At 51.7% G+C, this 16,986-nt stretch overlaps 5 protein-coding genes across 5 annotated transcripts; 2 read left to right on the forward strand and 3 right to left on the reverse strand.

Moving 5' to 3' along the window:
- Positions 1 to 916: 916 nt before the first annotated feature.
- On the forward strand, positions 917 to 3,852 carry PtrM4_149660 (SPS1, Serine-threonine protein kinase; the record flags this gene model as incomplete). Its single annotated transcript, XM_066110001.1, has 7 exons — positions 917 to 1,418; positions 1,484 to 1,767; positions 1,821 to 2,180; positions 2,229 to 2,488; positions 2,537 to 3,015; positions 3,065 to 3,246; positions 3,367 to 3,852. The coding sequence occupies 7 exons, from the start codon at positions 917 to 919 to the stop codon at positions 3,850 to 3,852; spliced, it is 2,553 nt and encodes an 850-aa protein (XP_065959984.1).
- Positions 3,853 to 4,796: 944 nt separating this feature from the next.
- On the forward strand, positions 4,797 to 7,612 carry PtrM4_149670 (Nucleosome binding factor SPN, SPT16 subunit; the record flags this gene model as incomplete). The annotated part of the gene is made up of 5 exons (XM_066110002.1): positions 4,797 to 5,124; positions 5,206 to 5,815; positions 5,867 to 6,239; positions 6,289 to 7,423; positions 7,485 to 7,612. The coding sequence occupies 5 exons, from the start codon at positions 4,797 to 4,799 to the stop codon at positions 7,610 to 7,612; spliced, it is 2,574 nt and encodes an 857-aa protein (XP_065959985.1).
- A 1,103-nt stretch (positions 7,613 to 8,715) lies between these two features.
- On the reverse strand, positions 8,716 to 10,011 carry PtrM4_149680 (uncharacterized protein; the record flags this gene model as incomplete). The annotated part of the gene is made up of 1 exon (XM_066110003.1): positions 8,716 to 10,011. One exon carries the CDS (start codon positions 10,009 to 10,011, stop codon positions 8,716 to 8,718), a length of 1,296 nt encoding a protein of 431 aa, XP_065959986.1.
- A 700-nt stretch (positions 10,012 to 10,711) lies between these two features.
- Positions 10,712 to 12,468, reverse strand: PtrM4_149690 (uncharacterized protein; the record flags this gene model as incomplete). The annotated part of the gene is made up of 2 exons (XM_066110004.1): positions 10,712 to 10,845; positions 10,905 to 12,468. 2 exons carry the CDS (start codon positions 12,466 to 12,468, stop codon positions 10,712 to 10,714), a joined length of 1,698 nt encoding a protein of 565 aa, XP_065959987.1.
- A 240-nt stretch (positions 12,469 to 12,708) lies between these two features.
- PtrM4_149700 (uncharacterized protein) lies at positions 12,709 to 13,719 on the reverse strand (the record flags this gene model as incomplete). The annotated part of the gene is made up of 1 exon (XM_066110005.1): positions 12,709 to 13,719. One exon carries the CDS (start codon positions 13,717 to 13,719, stop codon positions 12,709 to 12,711), a length of 1,011 nt encoding a protein of 336 aa, XP_065959988.1.
- Between the last annotated feature and the right edge of the window lie 3,267 nt (positions 13,720 to 16,986).

Consider the following 16,986-nt stretch of genomic DNA (forward strand, 5'->3'; position numbering starts at 1 on the left):
CGCCCACAAGTTTGAGGCAGTTTCTGCCTGTGGTACACGCGGCAAGCATTTGGTACAAAGTGTCTTTGCTAATGGCACGGCTTTCAAGCTGCGACGAAAAGTTTGTTTTGGGTTGGAGATATGGATAAATGGCATGTGCTCGGATGCGCTGAGTAAGGCAGGTTCTAGGACCACCCCAGGCCAGTAGCACGGAACATTGAAGCCGGAAGCCCAAACGTGATGCAACTCTGTCGGCTGTGGCTTCGCAGACGAGGTCGAGACGCGCCAGCTCAATGCGCATGGGGGTTTCGCTGTTTCCTCTGCATGTCACCATGTTACCATGTCAGCCGTCAACGGGCTGGATACGTAGGAGGCGTCGACGGATGGCCGGGGCCAGCAGTAGATGGCATCAGGCCTGCTCCCGTGTTGTGGTATCTGGACGGATTCGTCGCTAGCGCATCCCAGGCAAGAGCCCAATTCATGGATGTTGCAATGGCGCCAACCTCAGCGCCAACGCTGACCTCGAAACTATCCTTTCTCCTGCCGTGACTGCTGCTCTCTTTTTGCGCTTGTGTTTGCGCACCTCTAGCTTTGCTGCCGCTCGAGCTCAATCTGCGACAACCGCACCGTCGCCCGTCCACGTCAACACAAACCCCGCAGCGGCCACTTCTACCCAACTTGACTTGCTACGTCGAGTCCCTAACAAGCGCGCCGTTACCTCAGCCTACACCTCTCACAGCCTCAGCTGCATGCCCGCGCCCTAGTTTCGCTCGACGTCGCCTGGCACTTCCCCTCCACCCCCCTCTGTCCCCCCCAATAGCGCGCACTTCGGCATGCACCGCGGGGATTAGATCTGCCGCAGCTGTCACAGCTGGCTTCAAAACAACGGCCCTGGCCTGATCGCTGATATCAAAGACCCACGTACGCCCTCGTCACCATGGAGCCGCAGTGGACGGCCTACTCCGACACTCCAGGCGCACGCTATTCGCACAGCATGGCCTCCCCGCAGCACGCCCCGAGGGACGCCAGCGTGGCCTCGCACATGAAGCCCGACGCCTACGCAACTCCGTCCCGCCAGAACTCAATGGCCCTGCAATCGCCCGCCGGCCCAGGCACCCGCGGGCCCGAGTACAACGACGGCGATGGCGACGTGCCCATGGAGGATGCCTACAAGCCGCGCCTAAATGTGACGCGACCCAGCCAGACGCAGCGCCAGTCACAACAGTACCTGCAGCAGGCGGAAGAGAGTGCAGCCGCGCGGAGATACTCGCCTATGAACCTGTCCCCCACATCGCCATATTCGGGCTCCACGCAGCAGGCCGGCCAGAGCTACACCAGCTTTACCCCACAGACCCAAGCCCAGTCTCAGGCCAGCAGACAGAGCCCGACGCGCAACAACCCCTACATGTCACCACCGAACAGCTACTACTCCCCACCATGTAGGTCGAGCCTGCCCTCTTCAAGCCCTGTATTTGGCGCCCGTATACTGACAGCACTGCCTTAGCCTCGCGCCCGAATGCGCCCCAACTGCCGCCCATCCAGTCCAACATGAGCCCCGAAAGCTATTACCCACAGTCTGCCACGGCGCAATTGAACGCCGTCTACAACAGAGAGGCCCCCTCGCCGCGCGCATCCTCCAGCTCGAATGCCCAGCAATTGTCCCCTTTACCCATAGGGCGAGGACCCGTGCCTAAATTCGAAAAGTGCGTCAATACAGCCGACCTACGGCCCAAAATAAACACCCAGCCGCCCTTTCGTCGTGCCAACCCCGAGGGCGGATTTATCAGCGTGAGTAAATAAGCCAATATCAAGGCCGGGAATATGCTGACAGTAACAATTAGCCTCTGCAAGCGCTTACTGCGCACCTCCCCATGACGTACAAGCTATGTAATGGCGGATTCAACTACCAGTCGTCGCGTAACCCCCGCCGAGTCCTCACCAAGCCGAGCAAGGGAGTAAAGAACGACGGATACGACAATGAGGACAGCGATTACATCCTCTACGTCAACGACATCCTGGGGTCGGAAGAGTCAGGGCACAAGAACCGGTACCTGATTTTGGATGTCCTAGGCCAGGGCACATTCGGACAGGTCGTCAAGTGCCAGAACTTGAAGACGCAGGAAGTTGTAGCAGTCAAGGTCATCAAGAACCGAACAGCATATTTCAACCAGAGTATGATGGAGGTCTCGGTGCTCGATCTAGTGAGTACTAGGTATTCGGAAAGTTTGGGCAATGCTAACAATTCGCAGCTGAACAAGCAAATGGACAAAAACGATGACCATCACCTGCTAAGACTCAAAGATACCTTCATCCATAGGCAACATCTGTGCTTGGTGTTCGAGTTGCTAAGTGTCAATCTCTACGAGCTAATCAAACAGAACCAGTTCCGTGGACTATCTACAACCTTAGTGCGCGTCTTCGCCCAGCAGCTAATCAACGGTCTCGCACTACTCGGCAAGGCAAAGCTCATACACTGCGACTTGAAGCCGGAGAATATCCTCCTCAAAAAGTACGTCGACTGGCTCACCTTTGCGCGCACACGTCTAACCTTTGACAGCCTCGAGAGCCCAATCATCAAGATTATCGATTTCGGTTCGGCATGCGACGAGCGCCAAACAGTGTACACGTACATCCAGTCGCGATTCTACAGATCCCCCGAAGTCTTGCTCGGTCTACCATATTCTGCCGCAATCGATATGTGGTCACTGGGCTGCATTGTTGTGGAGCTGTTCTTGGGTCTGCCGTTGTTCCCAGGTTCTTCCGAATACAACCAGGTATCGAGGATAACAGAAATGCTCGGATTGCCACCACACTGGATGTTGGAGATGGGCAAGCAGTCGGGAGAATTTTATGAAAAGTCACAAGACGAGTACGGCCGCAAACAGTACCGGTTGAAGTCGATGGAGCAGTATTCACGCGAACACGGCACCAAGGAGCAGCCTAGCAAGAAGTACTTTTCGGCTACCACTCTACCAGACATCATCAAGAACTACCCCATGCCGCGCAAGAACATGAAGCCAAACGAGATCGAGAGAGGTAAGCTGTGTTATCTAACAAGACATTGGTTGTAGCTCACACTCTACAGAAATGGCCAACCGAGCCGCATTTATCGATTTCGCTCAGGGACTGCTCAACCTCAATCCCTTGGAACGATGGACTCCAGCGCAAGCCAAGTTGCACCCGTTCATCACACAGGCCAAGTTCACTGGGCCATTCGTGCCCCCAATGACCCTCAAGTCAGGCTCGAGCAGGTCCCCAGCACCTGGTGTTCAAGAACAGCAGCGATACGAAGGCATGAGCAGACAGCGGCAACAGCAGCAGCAACAAGCTGTGGCGCAACAGCAACAAGCGCAAGCAGCTCAGCATGCTGCATACGCAAACATGCAGATGAACCAATATGCAGCCGCACAAAGCCCGCAGGCTCAGCAGAACCCCTACAACATGTACAACCCGAACCACCAAGGCGCACCTCCTCCTTACCCCGCCCAAGCTGCACAATATGCTCAACCGATGAACATGATGCAACCACAGCAGCCGCGGCAATACAATCAGCCCCAAAACCTGTATGCTCAAGCTACTACCCGTGCTGGGCGACAAAGAGCAACGACAATGGACCAGCAACAGTCTGGTCAGTCTGGTATTCCACCCGCGCTCCAACGGGTCATGAGCCATCTGGATCCTAATGCGCCTGTTCGTTTACAACCATCACCAGCTTACTACCCACCACCTCCTGATGGTGCTCCAGAGAGTGCGAGTAGCGCCAGGAGAAGAGGATCACGGGCAGGAAACTCGAACCGCAACCACAACTTTGTGCGAAATTTGGAGGACCGCACGCTAGAAGAGGGTTTCATGGGCCAGAATCATTGGCAGTGAGAAGAGGGTTTTTGGTATCACTTTTCAAACCACGAAAAAAAGGCGCTGGCCGGCAGCGCGGAGGTGCAATAGTGGAGGAATCTCGGCGTTCTGAGTTCTCCTTGATATGCCTTTCCCGTGGGGTTCTTCCGTCAGTATCATCGTGTGCCACAAGGGCAAAGCACTATCTATGGACGGGAGACCAGGTCTGGGACTGCCGCGCGGGCCGCCTAAGTCTACAACAGTCTGGGTCGGTGCATATCACATCAGCAATGCGTATTGCCCCAACTGGCTTCGGATAGAAGTCTCTGTTCCTCCTGAAGTCAGGCTGATGACTCTACTGTATACCGGAAATTGTTGAGGAAATAAAGTTGAGTCATGTTTGGATGGTTGCCAGCAGCATGGCAGGTCTCATTAGATGTCTGAATCATGGTTCATATGCGCTCAGCAGTTGGGTCTGCGGTGGGTGGTGACACTTGTACTTTTAGTAGCATTTTTTTCACGAACCCCTTTGGCTGTGTTATCATAGCCAGACTGCACATTGAAATTGATTCAACATGACGATTGCAATACCGAGTGTTAGGTGAGATGAGGTGAGTCTTGGGCCGCTGAGGGATAAGTAAGAGAGATCGATAGAGCTCTAGTCTGTCGTTGTGGGTAAATCGAACATAGATAGCAGTAGTACATGTAGTCAGGATCTCACCCGTTCAAAATCAACTTCATCTACACAAACACCAAGGGCCTACCTTGCCATAACACGTGAACGACTGTTAGCGTGCCTGGGGTGAAAGTTCGCATCTGGTTAGGGTTAGGCGCGGGGCACACAGTCATGGCTTGGCACTGGCTCGAAATTCGGTTTTGGAAAGTTTGAACAAGGCGGCAGTGACCTCAGCAACCCACACGGCGCCCGCCACATTTCTACTCTCGATCCCTCGGGCAAATCTACACTCTCGAGACCAGCAACCATGGCGTCCCGATTCTTTGCCGCCAGCGACAGCTCCTCGGACGAGTCCAGCGAGGAGGAGCTCTACTCCAACGACGAGGAGTCTGAACAGGAAGACAGCGACAAGGATTCGGACGACGATTCCGATGACGACGACTCTTCCGACTCTGGTTCGGAAACCGGTGCCAACCGTTTCTTGAAGGACGCCGACAGCGAGAGCGAGAGCGACGACGAGGACGTGAACAAGGTGCTGAAGAGCGCCAAGGACAAGCGCTTCGACGAACTGGAAGCGACCATCAGGCTCATTGAGAATGCGCAAAAGATCAATGATTGGGCGGTTATCTCCGAACGTACGTCTATCTGGAACATGGGCGGGTGAACGACGTGGTGGGGCACTTGGACATGGACAATGCTGACAGAAAGACATGCAGAGTTCGACAAACTCATCCGCCAGGTCCCTACCCTGACCAAGCAGAACGATGGCAAGATCCCAAAACTCTACATCCAGGCCGTCGCCGATCTCGAGACGGTCGTGGTCGAGACACACGAGAAGCAAAAGGTCACACCCAAGAAGATGAACGCCGTCAACGGCCGTGGCTTCAACGCTGTCCGCCAGAAAATCAAGAAGCACAACCGCGACTACGAAAAGGACATCAACGCCTACCGGGAGAACAAGGAGGAGTTCATGCGCGAGGAGGAGGAAGTCATCCAGGCGCCCAAGGAAAAGAAGAAGAACAAGATCCCACAACTCGGTACTGAGGTCGTTGATGAGGCCACAGACGACGGCTTCATCACCGTTGGCGCTGGTGGCAAGGCTGTTCTCTACACTCCCGAGGGTATCCTCAAGCACCTCCGGGCCATTGTCGAGCAACGTGGTCGCAAGAACTCAGACAAGCTGGAGCACATCCGAACCCTGGAGAAGCTCTTCGATGTCGCCATCAACGACTACCAGAAGGTCCGCGTTCTGCTCACCCTCATCTCGACACGTTTCGATTTGACCTCTGGTACCGCAAGCCACATGCACCAGGATCAGTGGAAGCTGTAAGTATATCCATATCCTCCTTTAACAACAATATACTCACAATCATCCAGGGCTGATCAAGAGTTCGGAAAGCTCCTGCAAATCCTCGAGAACAGCGAAGAGATCGTCGTCATCGAGAACGCCGAGGAGTGGGAGGATGACGAGAAGCTGCCCACCATCACACCTGGCGAGATCTTCCGCATCCCAGGAAGCATCGTTTCCTTCGTCGAGAGGCTCGATGACGAGCTCACCCGTTCACTCCAGCACATTGACCCCCACACTTCTGAGTACATCGAGCGGTTGACTGACGAGGCCCTGCTGTACGCTCAGCTTGTGCGCACTCTGGTATACGTTGAGAGCATGAAGAAGAACCCTGCCCTAGACCTTCCACAAGAGCCACTCAACCGCATTGTTATGCGGAGATTGGAGCATGTCTACTTCAAGGTACGTCTGTATTCTGCTAATGGGAAAGCACCATTGCTAACATATGCAGCCTTCGCAAGTCATCACTATCCTTGAGAACAACGTATGGAAGGCCATCCCCGAGAGCCTCGACTCTGAAATCACTCCTCGCGCCATCTCCAACGATACCGCCTCCCTCGTCCAAACCCTCTGCACATACCTCTTCCAGAACAGCGAGGGCATTATCCGTGCCAGGGCGATGCTGTGCCAGATTTACTTCCTGTCTCTACACGACCAGTACTACAAGGCTCGTGACATGATGCTCATGTCGCATTTGCAAGAGACCATCAGCAACTTCGACGTCAATACCCAGATTCTCTTCAACCGTGCGCTCGTCCAAGTCGGCCTCTGCGCGTTCCGTGCTGGCCTTGTCTACGAGGCCCAAACCTCACTACAAGAGATCTGTGGTAGCAACAGGCAGAAGGAGCTTCTCGCACAAGGTCTGCAAATGCAGCGATACTCGCAGATTTCTCCCGAGCAGGAGCGTCTTGAGCGTCAACGACAACTTCCCTTTCACATGCACATCAACCTTGAGCTACTAGAGTGCGTCTACCTGACATGCTCCATGTTGCTTGAGATTCCTCTCCTCGCACAACTTGGCTCGTCACCAGACCTAAGGAAGCGAGTAATCAGTAAGACTTACCGCCGTCTCTTAGAGTACCATGAGCGTCAAATCTTCACTGGCCCGCCCGAGAACACCCGTGATCACGTCATGCAGGCATCTAAGGCACTGTCTGCTGGTGAGTGGAAGAAGGCTGCTGAATTCATCAACTCGATCAAGATTTGGGAACTCATGGCCAACTCGGAGAAGATCAAGGAGATGCTGTCCTCACAAATCCAAGAGGAGGGTCTACGGACGTATCTCTTCACCTACGCTCCTTTCTACGACACTCTTGCCATCTCAACACTAGCTGGCATGTTTGAGCTTTCAGAACGAAAGGTCTCGGCTGTGGTTTCAAAGATGATCTCTCATGAGGAGCTCGCTGCCGCTCTCGACCAAGTCAACTCGGCCATCATCTTTAGGAAAGGTGTGGAGCTGTCAAGACTTCAGACGCTTGCCCTCAGCCTGTCAGACAAGGCCTCTGGCCTCATCGAGTCGAACGAAAAGACGCTCGAGCAACGCACACAAGGTACAGCCAACGCCTTTGAAAGGCAAGGCGGCCGTGGTAACCGCGGTGGCCGTGGAGGTGGCCGTGGCGGCGGTGGTCGTGGCGGAGGCGGACCAAGGGGAGGACGGAATCAGCAATTCACTGGCGGTGCTTTGGGACGGGCTATTCAGGCTTAAGAAGGTCCTACTCTGGACAAAGTGTGTAAAGGTTTCATGGGTATACGCCGGCGAAATAACGGTTTTGTAAACGGAGAGCTTATACCTCATCCTCCTCCCCTTTCTTTTGGTTTTGTTAGCTTCCCCGTGGTTCAACAAATGCATTGTCATGCTTGCATGATTCTTCTAAGGACTTATTCTGGGCTGGATGATGGTGATGACGATGACGCTGGAGGGTAGACCTGAGAATAAATGGAGAATTAAAAGTGTATAATTACTCGTTACTTCCACTGAACACGGTTCTAAGGATTTTTCTCCTCCTCGGAAAGTGATGGTTGTAACACCTCACCAAAGATTTAATTCACGAGATTATGTATTTACATGACAATATCTAGACCAATTACTAGCAACGAGGTTGTGTGGCGCTTGCTTATCGAGAAGAGAGGGAAGATACGGGATGTAGTAAAGTATGTTTAGCATTAGTCATATTTTACATATTACCACATTGTTGGTAGGCCTTGTACGATCGTACGGGTGAATAACAACAACGAGGTTCTTCTGGTGACTGGTATTGGTATTCTCTACGAACATAGGTGCTACGAAGGTATACCTAAGCTCTGCGCAAGGTGGGCCGAAGTCGGGCCGAAGTGTCAAGCAGCCGACGTCTCTACCGATACTCACGATCCGACAAGAAGAATATAATTAATTATAATGCAAATTACAAAGGAGTTAAGCTTAAATACGAGATTTTGCTTAAGACCTACACAGAGGCTTAACAATGTGCGGACAGCGGGTTACACAAGGCACTGTTGATACGGCTAAGGTATCGGAATCACCTTCGTTGCAACGAGTTGAAATGATTGTGATTGTTCTTGTTGTTCTATGGAGGTGGAGGGAGGTCGGCAGTAAGGCAGCAGCTAGAGCTCGGACCACACGGCTTAGTCAGCCGTGTAATCCAAGCTCGTGCATGCAGCAACCAGCTGCCTTATCTACCGCAGGTTCGATTCCCAACACTGACTATCTTTTCTTTTTGTGCCGGGAGATCAGATCCGTCCCCAAATCCTCCAAATCTGTAATAATATCCTGCTGCCGAAATGTAGCTAGTTGCCTATCTCGGCTAGCGCTATACGCCTTCCTGTATGCCCTTATGTCCTCCTCTTGTGTCCTTCGTTATCGCGCACACGTGCCCGTTGACTACTTGGTGCCTTCAAGGTTGCTGAGCTCGGTGCTCTCGGTCGTGGGCTTGGTGTTGCGATCACGGTTGACCCACCCTTGCACTCGGAGGTTGAGCTCGTTAGAGTTGATGAGGTTCTCTATCGCGGCGTTGCAACCTGCCTTTGTCATAGAGTCTGCTGGGTTGTCGCGACCGTCGATCCATCTGATATCCATGAGTTCGCTGCGCTCGTAGGCTTCGCGCATTGCCATGATGTCAATCATAAGGCGTTTCTCCTTGGTGGTGCCGAGCTTGACAAGGCAATCGTATAGCGATCGCGAGTCGGTGCATACCACGATGGGGACCTTAGGTAAGTTGAGTCGTTCCATGACCATATCAATGGTGCCGCCGATCGCGACTGCGATATCTACGCCGTGCGCCATCGCGTAGATCTCGGAGGCGAGGACGCTCCTGGTGATCCGCTTGCATTTGACTGAGGACCAGTGGACGATGTTGCCACGTATCCCGAAGTTTGTGTCGCTTGAGGTGACTTCATTGCCGAGTACGATGACGAATCCCATCTGGGAGCTCATATCCTTGTTGTTGGCAAAGGACGCGTCGACTAGGGTAAACAGCTTGAGGTTGCGTATGTCCAGAGGTACGTAGGTCAACCCATGGCAGAGGTTCTTCTTTTGCCATTCGATGCGTTTGTTTAACTTGGATATTTCTTCTTTTGTAGGCTCACTCGCTTGCGCAGCAGCGGCGAGGTCGAAGCTTGCTTCGGGTTGACAGATTGTCGCGATGTAAGCGCCACGTGCGCGTTGTTGAATGTACGTCTTCTTGTCAGTTGCGATCTCCAGTTTCTCACCTTGTTTCTTTTGGCGTAGTGTGATCACGCCGTCTGTTGTGAGACTAACGACGCACCCGTTAAAGTCGATAGGGTTGTTAGTAGTAAGAAACTGCTTCTCTTTGGCGCTGAAGCGCAGCTCCTTGCTCTCCTTATTGGCAAACACGTCATCGGACAGACCGAGCGTGTCATCAGTTTGCATGCCGACAATACCAAAGCCTAACGCCGTTGGCTTGGTGATTAAGAGGCACGGGTCATAGGTTGATGTTTCCATCCCGAGTGTCGTGGTATGGTGTTTGAAGTAGGTTGACCACCAGTACGCTCCTGCCTCGGCGATGCCGTACAGCGGCTTCACGACCACCATGATGGTGCCTTTGGGGTAGACATTGCGGAGTTGCGTGGGAAGATCCGCGATGATCGTGCGCTGGAGATGGTCATCGGCTTGCGTGTACGCCTGCGTGATATCTCGAAGCCATAGCGTCATGCCCATTTGAAGCAGTGAGGGTGCAAGCGCGATAATAATGCGCTGACTGGCGCGCTGGATCGTCGGGCTTTGTGTGAGCACAATCCGTTTTCCATCATCGGCATAACCCTGAACAACGAGGCGCGATTTCTCGTACGGCTTAGTGGTAGTTTTGCCTTTGACCTCGTTGACAATCCGTGACTTAAAGACGCGGATGCCACCATGGCGCTGAGGGTCATACTCCTCGAAGCGGAACACTCCGCGAGTGATCAGCGCGTCAATCTCTGCCTTGGTGGATAGTTCGAATGGTTCGCCTAGGGTTGTGATCTTGCCAGTGGCACGCAGCTTCTTGGACAGCACTAAGTCGTCCTCCTCGCGTTGCGTGAGGTTGACGTCGTTGGTCTCGATGGGAGCTGGTTTTGGCTTGTTTTTGGAGCCTTTGGGGCGACCGCGCTTTCGTGGAGGTGGAACTTCTGTCTCTGGGATAAACTCGTCATCGTCCGCATCCCCGCAATTGTCGTTGTCGTCGTCGTCGCGCGGGATAACGGTGGAGTTGTTGCGGTGGTATGGCTGCACCGATGTGACTCGAAATGTCGCCTGCCTGCCGTCGACGTCGACAATCGCGGCGGTTAGGTCGTCGTTCATGGCGATGAGGGTATGGGGACCAGTCCAACCGCGGTTCTCGCGCCAAACCTTTACGCTGCTCTGGATCGGGAGCTGAAGCGTTTCAATGACGTTCGGTCCGTTGCGTGTCGCAAGTGCGTCGTTCACCTGGCGTTTTGCTTTGATCTTGCGGACCTCCGCCATCGCGTTCTTTATCGCTTTCGCGCGCGCGCTGATGGATGGTGATGGCGGCGATGTCTTGGATAGGCGGGGGTAGGTGCCAAAGACGAGGAGAGTAGGCACAAGGCCATCTGGACCAGCAGTGTCGTTGACGGCTTTCACAGCCATCTGGAGGAGGTGTTCAGATGACGTGTCGCTGTCTATGTCGGCGGAGATGACTTCGAAGGCACGGCGGATGGCCGCATGGTACCGCTCCACCTTGCCGATGGAGTTATGCGCCTCGACAGGCACCTCGTCAACCTCGATGGCCATTGTCTTTGCATTGTTGACAAACTCCTCGCTCGCAAAGTTCTTGCCAGCGTCGGTGGCTATGACATCAGGCGGACCAACGTACATATCGATCCACATGGCGCGGAGTGTGTCCCATGTTGTGCTTGCTTTCATGTCGGTGAGAAAGCGCGCTGCTTGGAAGGCAGTTGCTTCGTCAATAGCATGAAGTACTGGCCTCTGATTAATGTACATCACGTCGACGATAAGTCGATAGTTGAAGTTGATATCGTCGCGGAGGGTAAACCGAAATCGTCCTGGCGCCTTGCCAGTAATCTGACATTGGTGACAGAACTTGTTGATCTTTTCGATGGTCGCCGCATCGACTTCGTCATAACCTGCTCTCGCGAGGACCTTGTAGAGTCGTCCCGCAGCTGGATGACCAAAGCGCCGATGGAGTTGCGCAAGCTCTACCTCGGTGAGGTAGTGCGTCGCGGTCTCTTGGTCGTCGAGCAGGAGCCATGGGTGTCCCCATTTGCGCACAATGGGGTACTCCCGTGACTCGTGTACAAGCACGTTGTCAACATTGTTGAGGTAGATCCCGTGGCGGTCCATGTCTGCAAGGCACAGCAAGAAAGGCGTGTTGGTCGGCATCACCGCAAAAAGTATAACGCCGAGCGGGGTTTTGACCTTCACCTCGCCAAGTGAGAGACACTCTGGGTTATCTCCAAATCGAATTCGGTGGCGACCTGCCGTGGACTCATTGATCGTGGCCGATGGCTGGAGGCGTTGCAGTGCCATGACCTGGGTCTTTCCTGCAGTGGAGACTCCGGCCGCGCCGGTGTCGGGCATGATGCCTTGGAAACAGTGAGCACCATATCGGTGATCGAAGGTGAACATGTGGGGTGCCTCCTTTGCAGTCTCCGACGCGTATGGGTCGATCCCAGTGATCGCGTGGGTCGCCGCGGCGTCGTTGAGGTTGATGGTGAGCGCTTGCCCGTCGATGGTTCCGCAAGCAGCGGTGTTGAATTGTTCATGTTGGAAGTACGCATCGAGGTCATCAACGCGGTTGCCGTCGTCGTCCTCTGCCTCGTCATGAAGCTCGATGCCTTCGAATCCGGCGAGGAACACGTCGTAGTCGTCATCGAGATCGTGGTTTTGGACATAAGTCTTGAAGCGTTGGTGCGACTCATTGCGCTCCTCGTGTGAATGTCGCGTTGACCAGCATCCTTGTTTGCCGCACACATAGCACTTTTTATCGTGCGAGCGGCGGGAGGGTATCGCGGTCGTGACAGCGTCGGTCCGCGGTTGAAGCGACCGGTGCCATAGCCTCGGGTCTGTCGCGAGGTTCGTCGTTTCGGTTGTATCGTCGGTTTGTGTAGAAGATGTCATCGTCTGTCTGTTCATTGTCATAGTTGAACTGCGTTCGAGCATGCGGGTGACAGCGTTGCCAGTTACCGACGGCGTTGCGGAGCTCTGAAGCGACTGCTTCAAAGGTCGACGCAGGTCGGATCAGGACTGCGCTGCAGGCTTCGACACCCTGGCATAGACTCCGCAACAATCAATTCAATCCGGTCACTCTCCTAGACCCACTTACCTATCTAGGTAGGGCTTAAACTCCTATAGGTAACTACTAGGCTTAAAGCGGTAATCAATCAATCCAATCTGAACCTTCTAGGACCCACTTAATTGATTGTTGCGGACTGTGCCCTGGCATGCTGACACAAGTTGTCCGGTGAGGCTTGACTCGCTGAGTCCATTCTGCTGAGCCATCGCTTGGTACAGCTTGTGGAGCTTGTCGATGAGCAAGTCAAGGCATTGCGCAATTGTCTTGTCAGGATTACTTGCGATGACGTCCTTTAGCATAATGGTGCGCCATTCGTTCAAGAACAACTGGTAGTTCTCGGTAGTGTGGAAGTAGGCGCCCAGTTTCGCGATGATGTCTTCGTATCCAAGGTCAAGTGGAGCGATAGATTGGTAGTAGTAAGTTGACGCTTTGCCAGTAAGCATAGTGGAGATGGCTAGCTTGTAGCGGTCAGTTTGGCCAGGTTGAATGCCGACTTTGGCGCAAAGCTCTCGAAAGATGACCAGTTTGTGACTGAGCACGTCATACTTGTCACCACTGAACTTATCGTTGTTATTGTACAGCTTCGCGAGGTTTGTGAGTGCTGTCACGTTGAGTTGAGCTGGCGACGGTGAGTACTGTGCTTGTGGGTATCCTGTTGGTGGCTGCGGAGGGTTAGGGTAACTGTAGTTGCTGTTTGTGAGCTGTCGACACTTGAAACCGTCGACGAGTCGCATAAGCTCAAGCTCGTCGTCAGGCCATATCGGGCACGACGAGAGATGGAGGAGGTTGTACAGTTGCGTTATTACTGTGTCACGACTGTTGATCTGGATGTAAATCCCTCGGTGTCGGAGCAATTCCTTGACTGCTTTCCGGAGCCGCACGTCGACCGCACTTATGATATCTTGAGTCCAATCCTCGAAGGACTTTTGGAACTCCTGGAGGATGAAGAGGTCGAACTGTCCATCGTCTTCAACTTGGACGACCCAATCGAGGACGACAGTGTTCAGTTTGTCGGTGTTTATGACTGTGTCGGTCGGGTCGAGTTCCGCGTTGACATACTCACTCTTGTGCATCTCGGAGTACCACGATCGGTACTTGACGCTCTTGTATGGTGCCATGGTGCTGAAGTCAGTCGATTGTTTGCTGTTAGTTGCAGGCGTTGTCAGTTGTTTTTGTGCGTGGTTGACGCAGATCTTTTCGTTCAAGATCTCCTTCAGAACTGTCGGCGAAAGCGCTACCTTGATAGGTAGTCTCTGCGGGCGGTGCTGTACTTCGCACTCCTTGCTACTGTGAGGTAGGAGGAGTCGCTTCTTGGCCAAGACTACACAGCAAAAGAGCTGATGGGTCTCCTTGTCAGATATCTAGCCGATCTGTGGTGTAGCAACCACTGATCAGTGTTGATACGGCTAAGGTATCGGAATCACCTTCGTTGCAACGAGTTGAAATGATTGTGATTGTTCTTGTTGTTCTATGGAGGTGGAGGGAGGTCGGCAGTAAGGCAGCAGCTAGAGCTCGGACCACACGGCTTAGTCAGCCGTGTAATCCAAGCTCGTGCATGCAGCAACCAGCTGCCTTATCTACCGCAGGTTCGATTCCCAACAGGCACGATAGAACACTAAAGTACACGATCGAATCTTGTTATATGCCTTACGGCCCTTTAAATCACGCTTCGAATTGATTAATATATTTGTCTCTCTTACCGAATATATTTGCTTAATTAACCTGTGTCTAGAACTTCGGCAAAGCCTATCCCTAACTTCGCCCCGCCCTACAAGGACGATCCCTCTGGCCCTAAGATTGTTAACTTCTCTATTAATCTCGTCCCTCCCTATAGTTCTTCTCTCGAATCCGCTATTTATGGGCTCCTCCTCCACGAATCCCCGCAGTTCCTCTCTATTAATTAGACGCTCAACGAAGCTTATAAAAAGCCCACCGCTATATCTATTAAAACAAAGAAGGGTTTCTATAAAGAAGAGGACGCTAGGTTTAAGCTAGGCATGTAGGTGGCCGCGTGGCAGAATCGGGTCGCTGTATTACGACTCACAGAAAAACTGGTGTGCACGCCTTTGTTAGGCTTGATTGTATTTGGGCATAAGTGGTGGCTGTACTAGGTTGTCAATCAGGAGACGGCTGTGGATATTACTAAGTTTCTTATTAGTATTAGATGCACAAGGACTATTAATAGTTGTTATTATATTCGGTACTTGTTGAGTGTGTGGATACCGGAGACTTTTCTGCTATGGTTCAAAGACAAAGTCTTGAGTCTGCAAGAAGCAGAGGAAGTTTCTTACCACAAGTACTAATTCTTAATATTATTATTATTCCATTTGAGTCCTTTTTCAGTCAGAGACTATGTAGGACTGGGCCGAGGGCCGTTCTATCTGGTTTTGTTTATCGTACAGTTTGGGTGTTTGTTTGGCTATGGCAGTTTAGGATTGCTTCTAGCTAGATACTCGGTGTCTAGCTAGTGCCTGGTGCTAAAGAGCAGTTTGGTGAATAGAAAGAGATGTAGCAGCGGGCTCTTATGGCAAAGGGGAAGGCAGTGTTTTTTAGTTTTATACAGTGTCTCTCTGTGTGTCGTCTGGTAGCTGTCCTTGGTACCATTTTCTTGTTCCGATTCTAGTGCTAGTAATAAAAGCTGTCGCGGAAATGGACTTGATGTTGGACGTCGGATGATCACGTGATCGGATCGGGTCTTTGAGACTCCGGATCCGTGCCAAGGGACTGATCCATCATGTACAAATACCGGACCAGCCGTCTGATCTTTCTGGTCCTTAGAGCAATCAATGATCCCACTCTTGAACGAATCTGATCGGTGTCATCCCAACTATCATAAAAGCTAAAGTAGCTTCTTCTAATTCTTAATAGACTGCCCCAAATTCGCTCTGAAAAGTGCTGGCAGCCATGTCATGGTTTGGAACCTTGGTGTTCTGAGCACGGACCACGCCGGCGCCTCGGGTGCCGAGGCCCCGCTGCCCCACACATGTATTTAATTCTACCGAAGTTTCTTAGAAACTCGGTACTGCAAAAACTTTGTAATTCAACACAGTTTTAAATATCTGATCCTGTGAGACCCTAACAGCCACGTATTTAGTATGGTTAGCGTCTTGCGGCTTTGGCGGAACAAGCTCGCTTAGATAGATCCTAGCCCAAACAGACTATCTCAACATCACGGCTATGTCGACGCCTTCATCTCTATCATCTCTATCTACTATCATTAAAAAGGCGTCGCGCATCACTTCCTGCATCACAGAGCTGACAGAGGCTGTCAAGTTAGACAGTATAGAGTAAGTAATTGATTAGTAGGGGTTGCATCGTAGCTGTAAACTCTTATTATACTTTGTTAACTTAAATACATCTTCCTTCTATTTGTTACAATTCTAAACTACCGCCTTCTAATATGTTAGGGTCTCACAGGATCAGATATTTAAAACTGTGTTGAATTACAAAGTTTTTGCAGTACCGAGTTTCTAAGAAACTTCGGTAGAATTAAATACATGTGTGGGGCAGCGGGGCCTCGGCACCCGAGGCGCCGGCGTGGTCCGTGCTCAGAACACCAAGGTTCCAAACCATGACATAATAAATTGAGTAACATTATCCCTTAAAGCAGCCTAGAATAGCAGCAGAATCCTAGATAGCTAACAAAAAAGCGTCTTAAAGCAGCAGCATTACTTTTAGAACTAATTAGTAAGTCTAAAGGATATAGTACCTAAACGCTAACCTGCTTAACACTAGCTCTCTTCTGCAGTCGGAGATTAGCTTTCTAGTGTATTATAAAGTAATACAAGAGTGCAGCTTACCATTAGCCCTAAGCTCGTAATATCTAATAGTACTTTGAGCTATGTTTCTTTATAAACACCTCTCTTGCAGCCCTTATATAGCTCGGACTTATGCGGCAGTCCCTTTTTTTAACTAAAGGACGGTTTCTCTATTCGAACTCTTGCCTACTTCTTAAGCTTATATGCGACTCGATCGACATACGACTCCTCGTCTACCTTTAAGGTGCCTAGCTTGTTGCAAGACTTGCAGCGCTGATTAAACACTACAGCATTGTACCTATTCCTTAGATATCCCCTAATTAATATAGCTACCTTCTTACTAGCCTAGCTATAATTAGCACATATACTGTTGTTGTACACAAACGTGCTTATAACGTAGGTTAAGTATGTGTTATAGACACCGCTGTCGCTATTATTTATATAAAAGTGTGGTGAGGCGATCTTATTAGAGACTGCACTCACAACATCCTAATAAAGCGACGGAAACATCTACGAAGTCTTCGCACTTTTTCTACGATTTTGTGCCTTTCCCTAAGCTATTGTTGATAGTGTAACGATCGTGCTACGAGTTAAAGTAATAAAGTTACTAATGCAATATTAGAGGAT

The sequence above is a fragment of the Pyrenophora tritici-repentis genome, chromosome 9, assembly GCF_003171515.1.
Source record: "Pyrenophora tritici-repentis strain M4 chromosome 9, whole genome shotgun sequence".
Lineage (NCBI taxonomy): Eukaryota > Fungi > Ascomycota > Dothideomycetes > Pleosporales > Pleosporaceae > Pyrenophora > Pyrenophora tritici-repentis.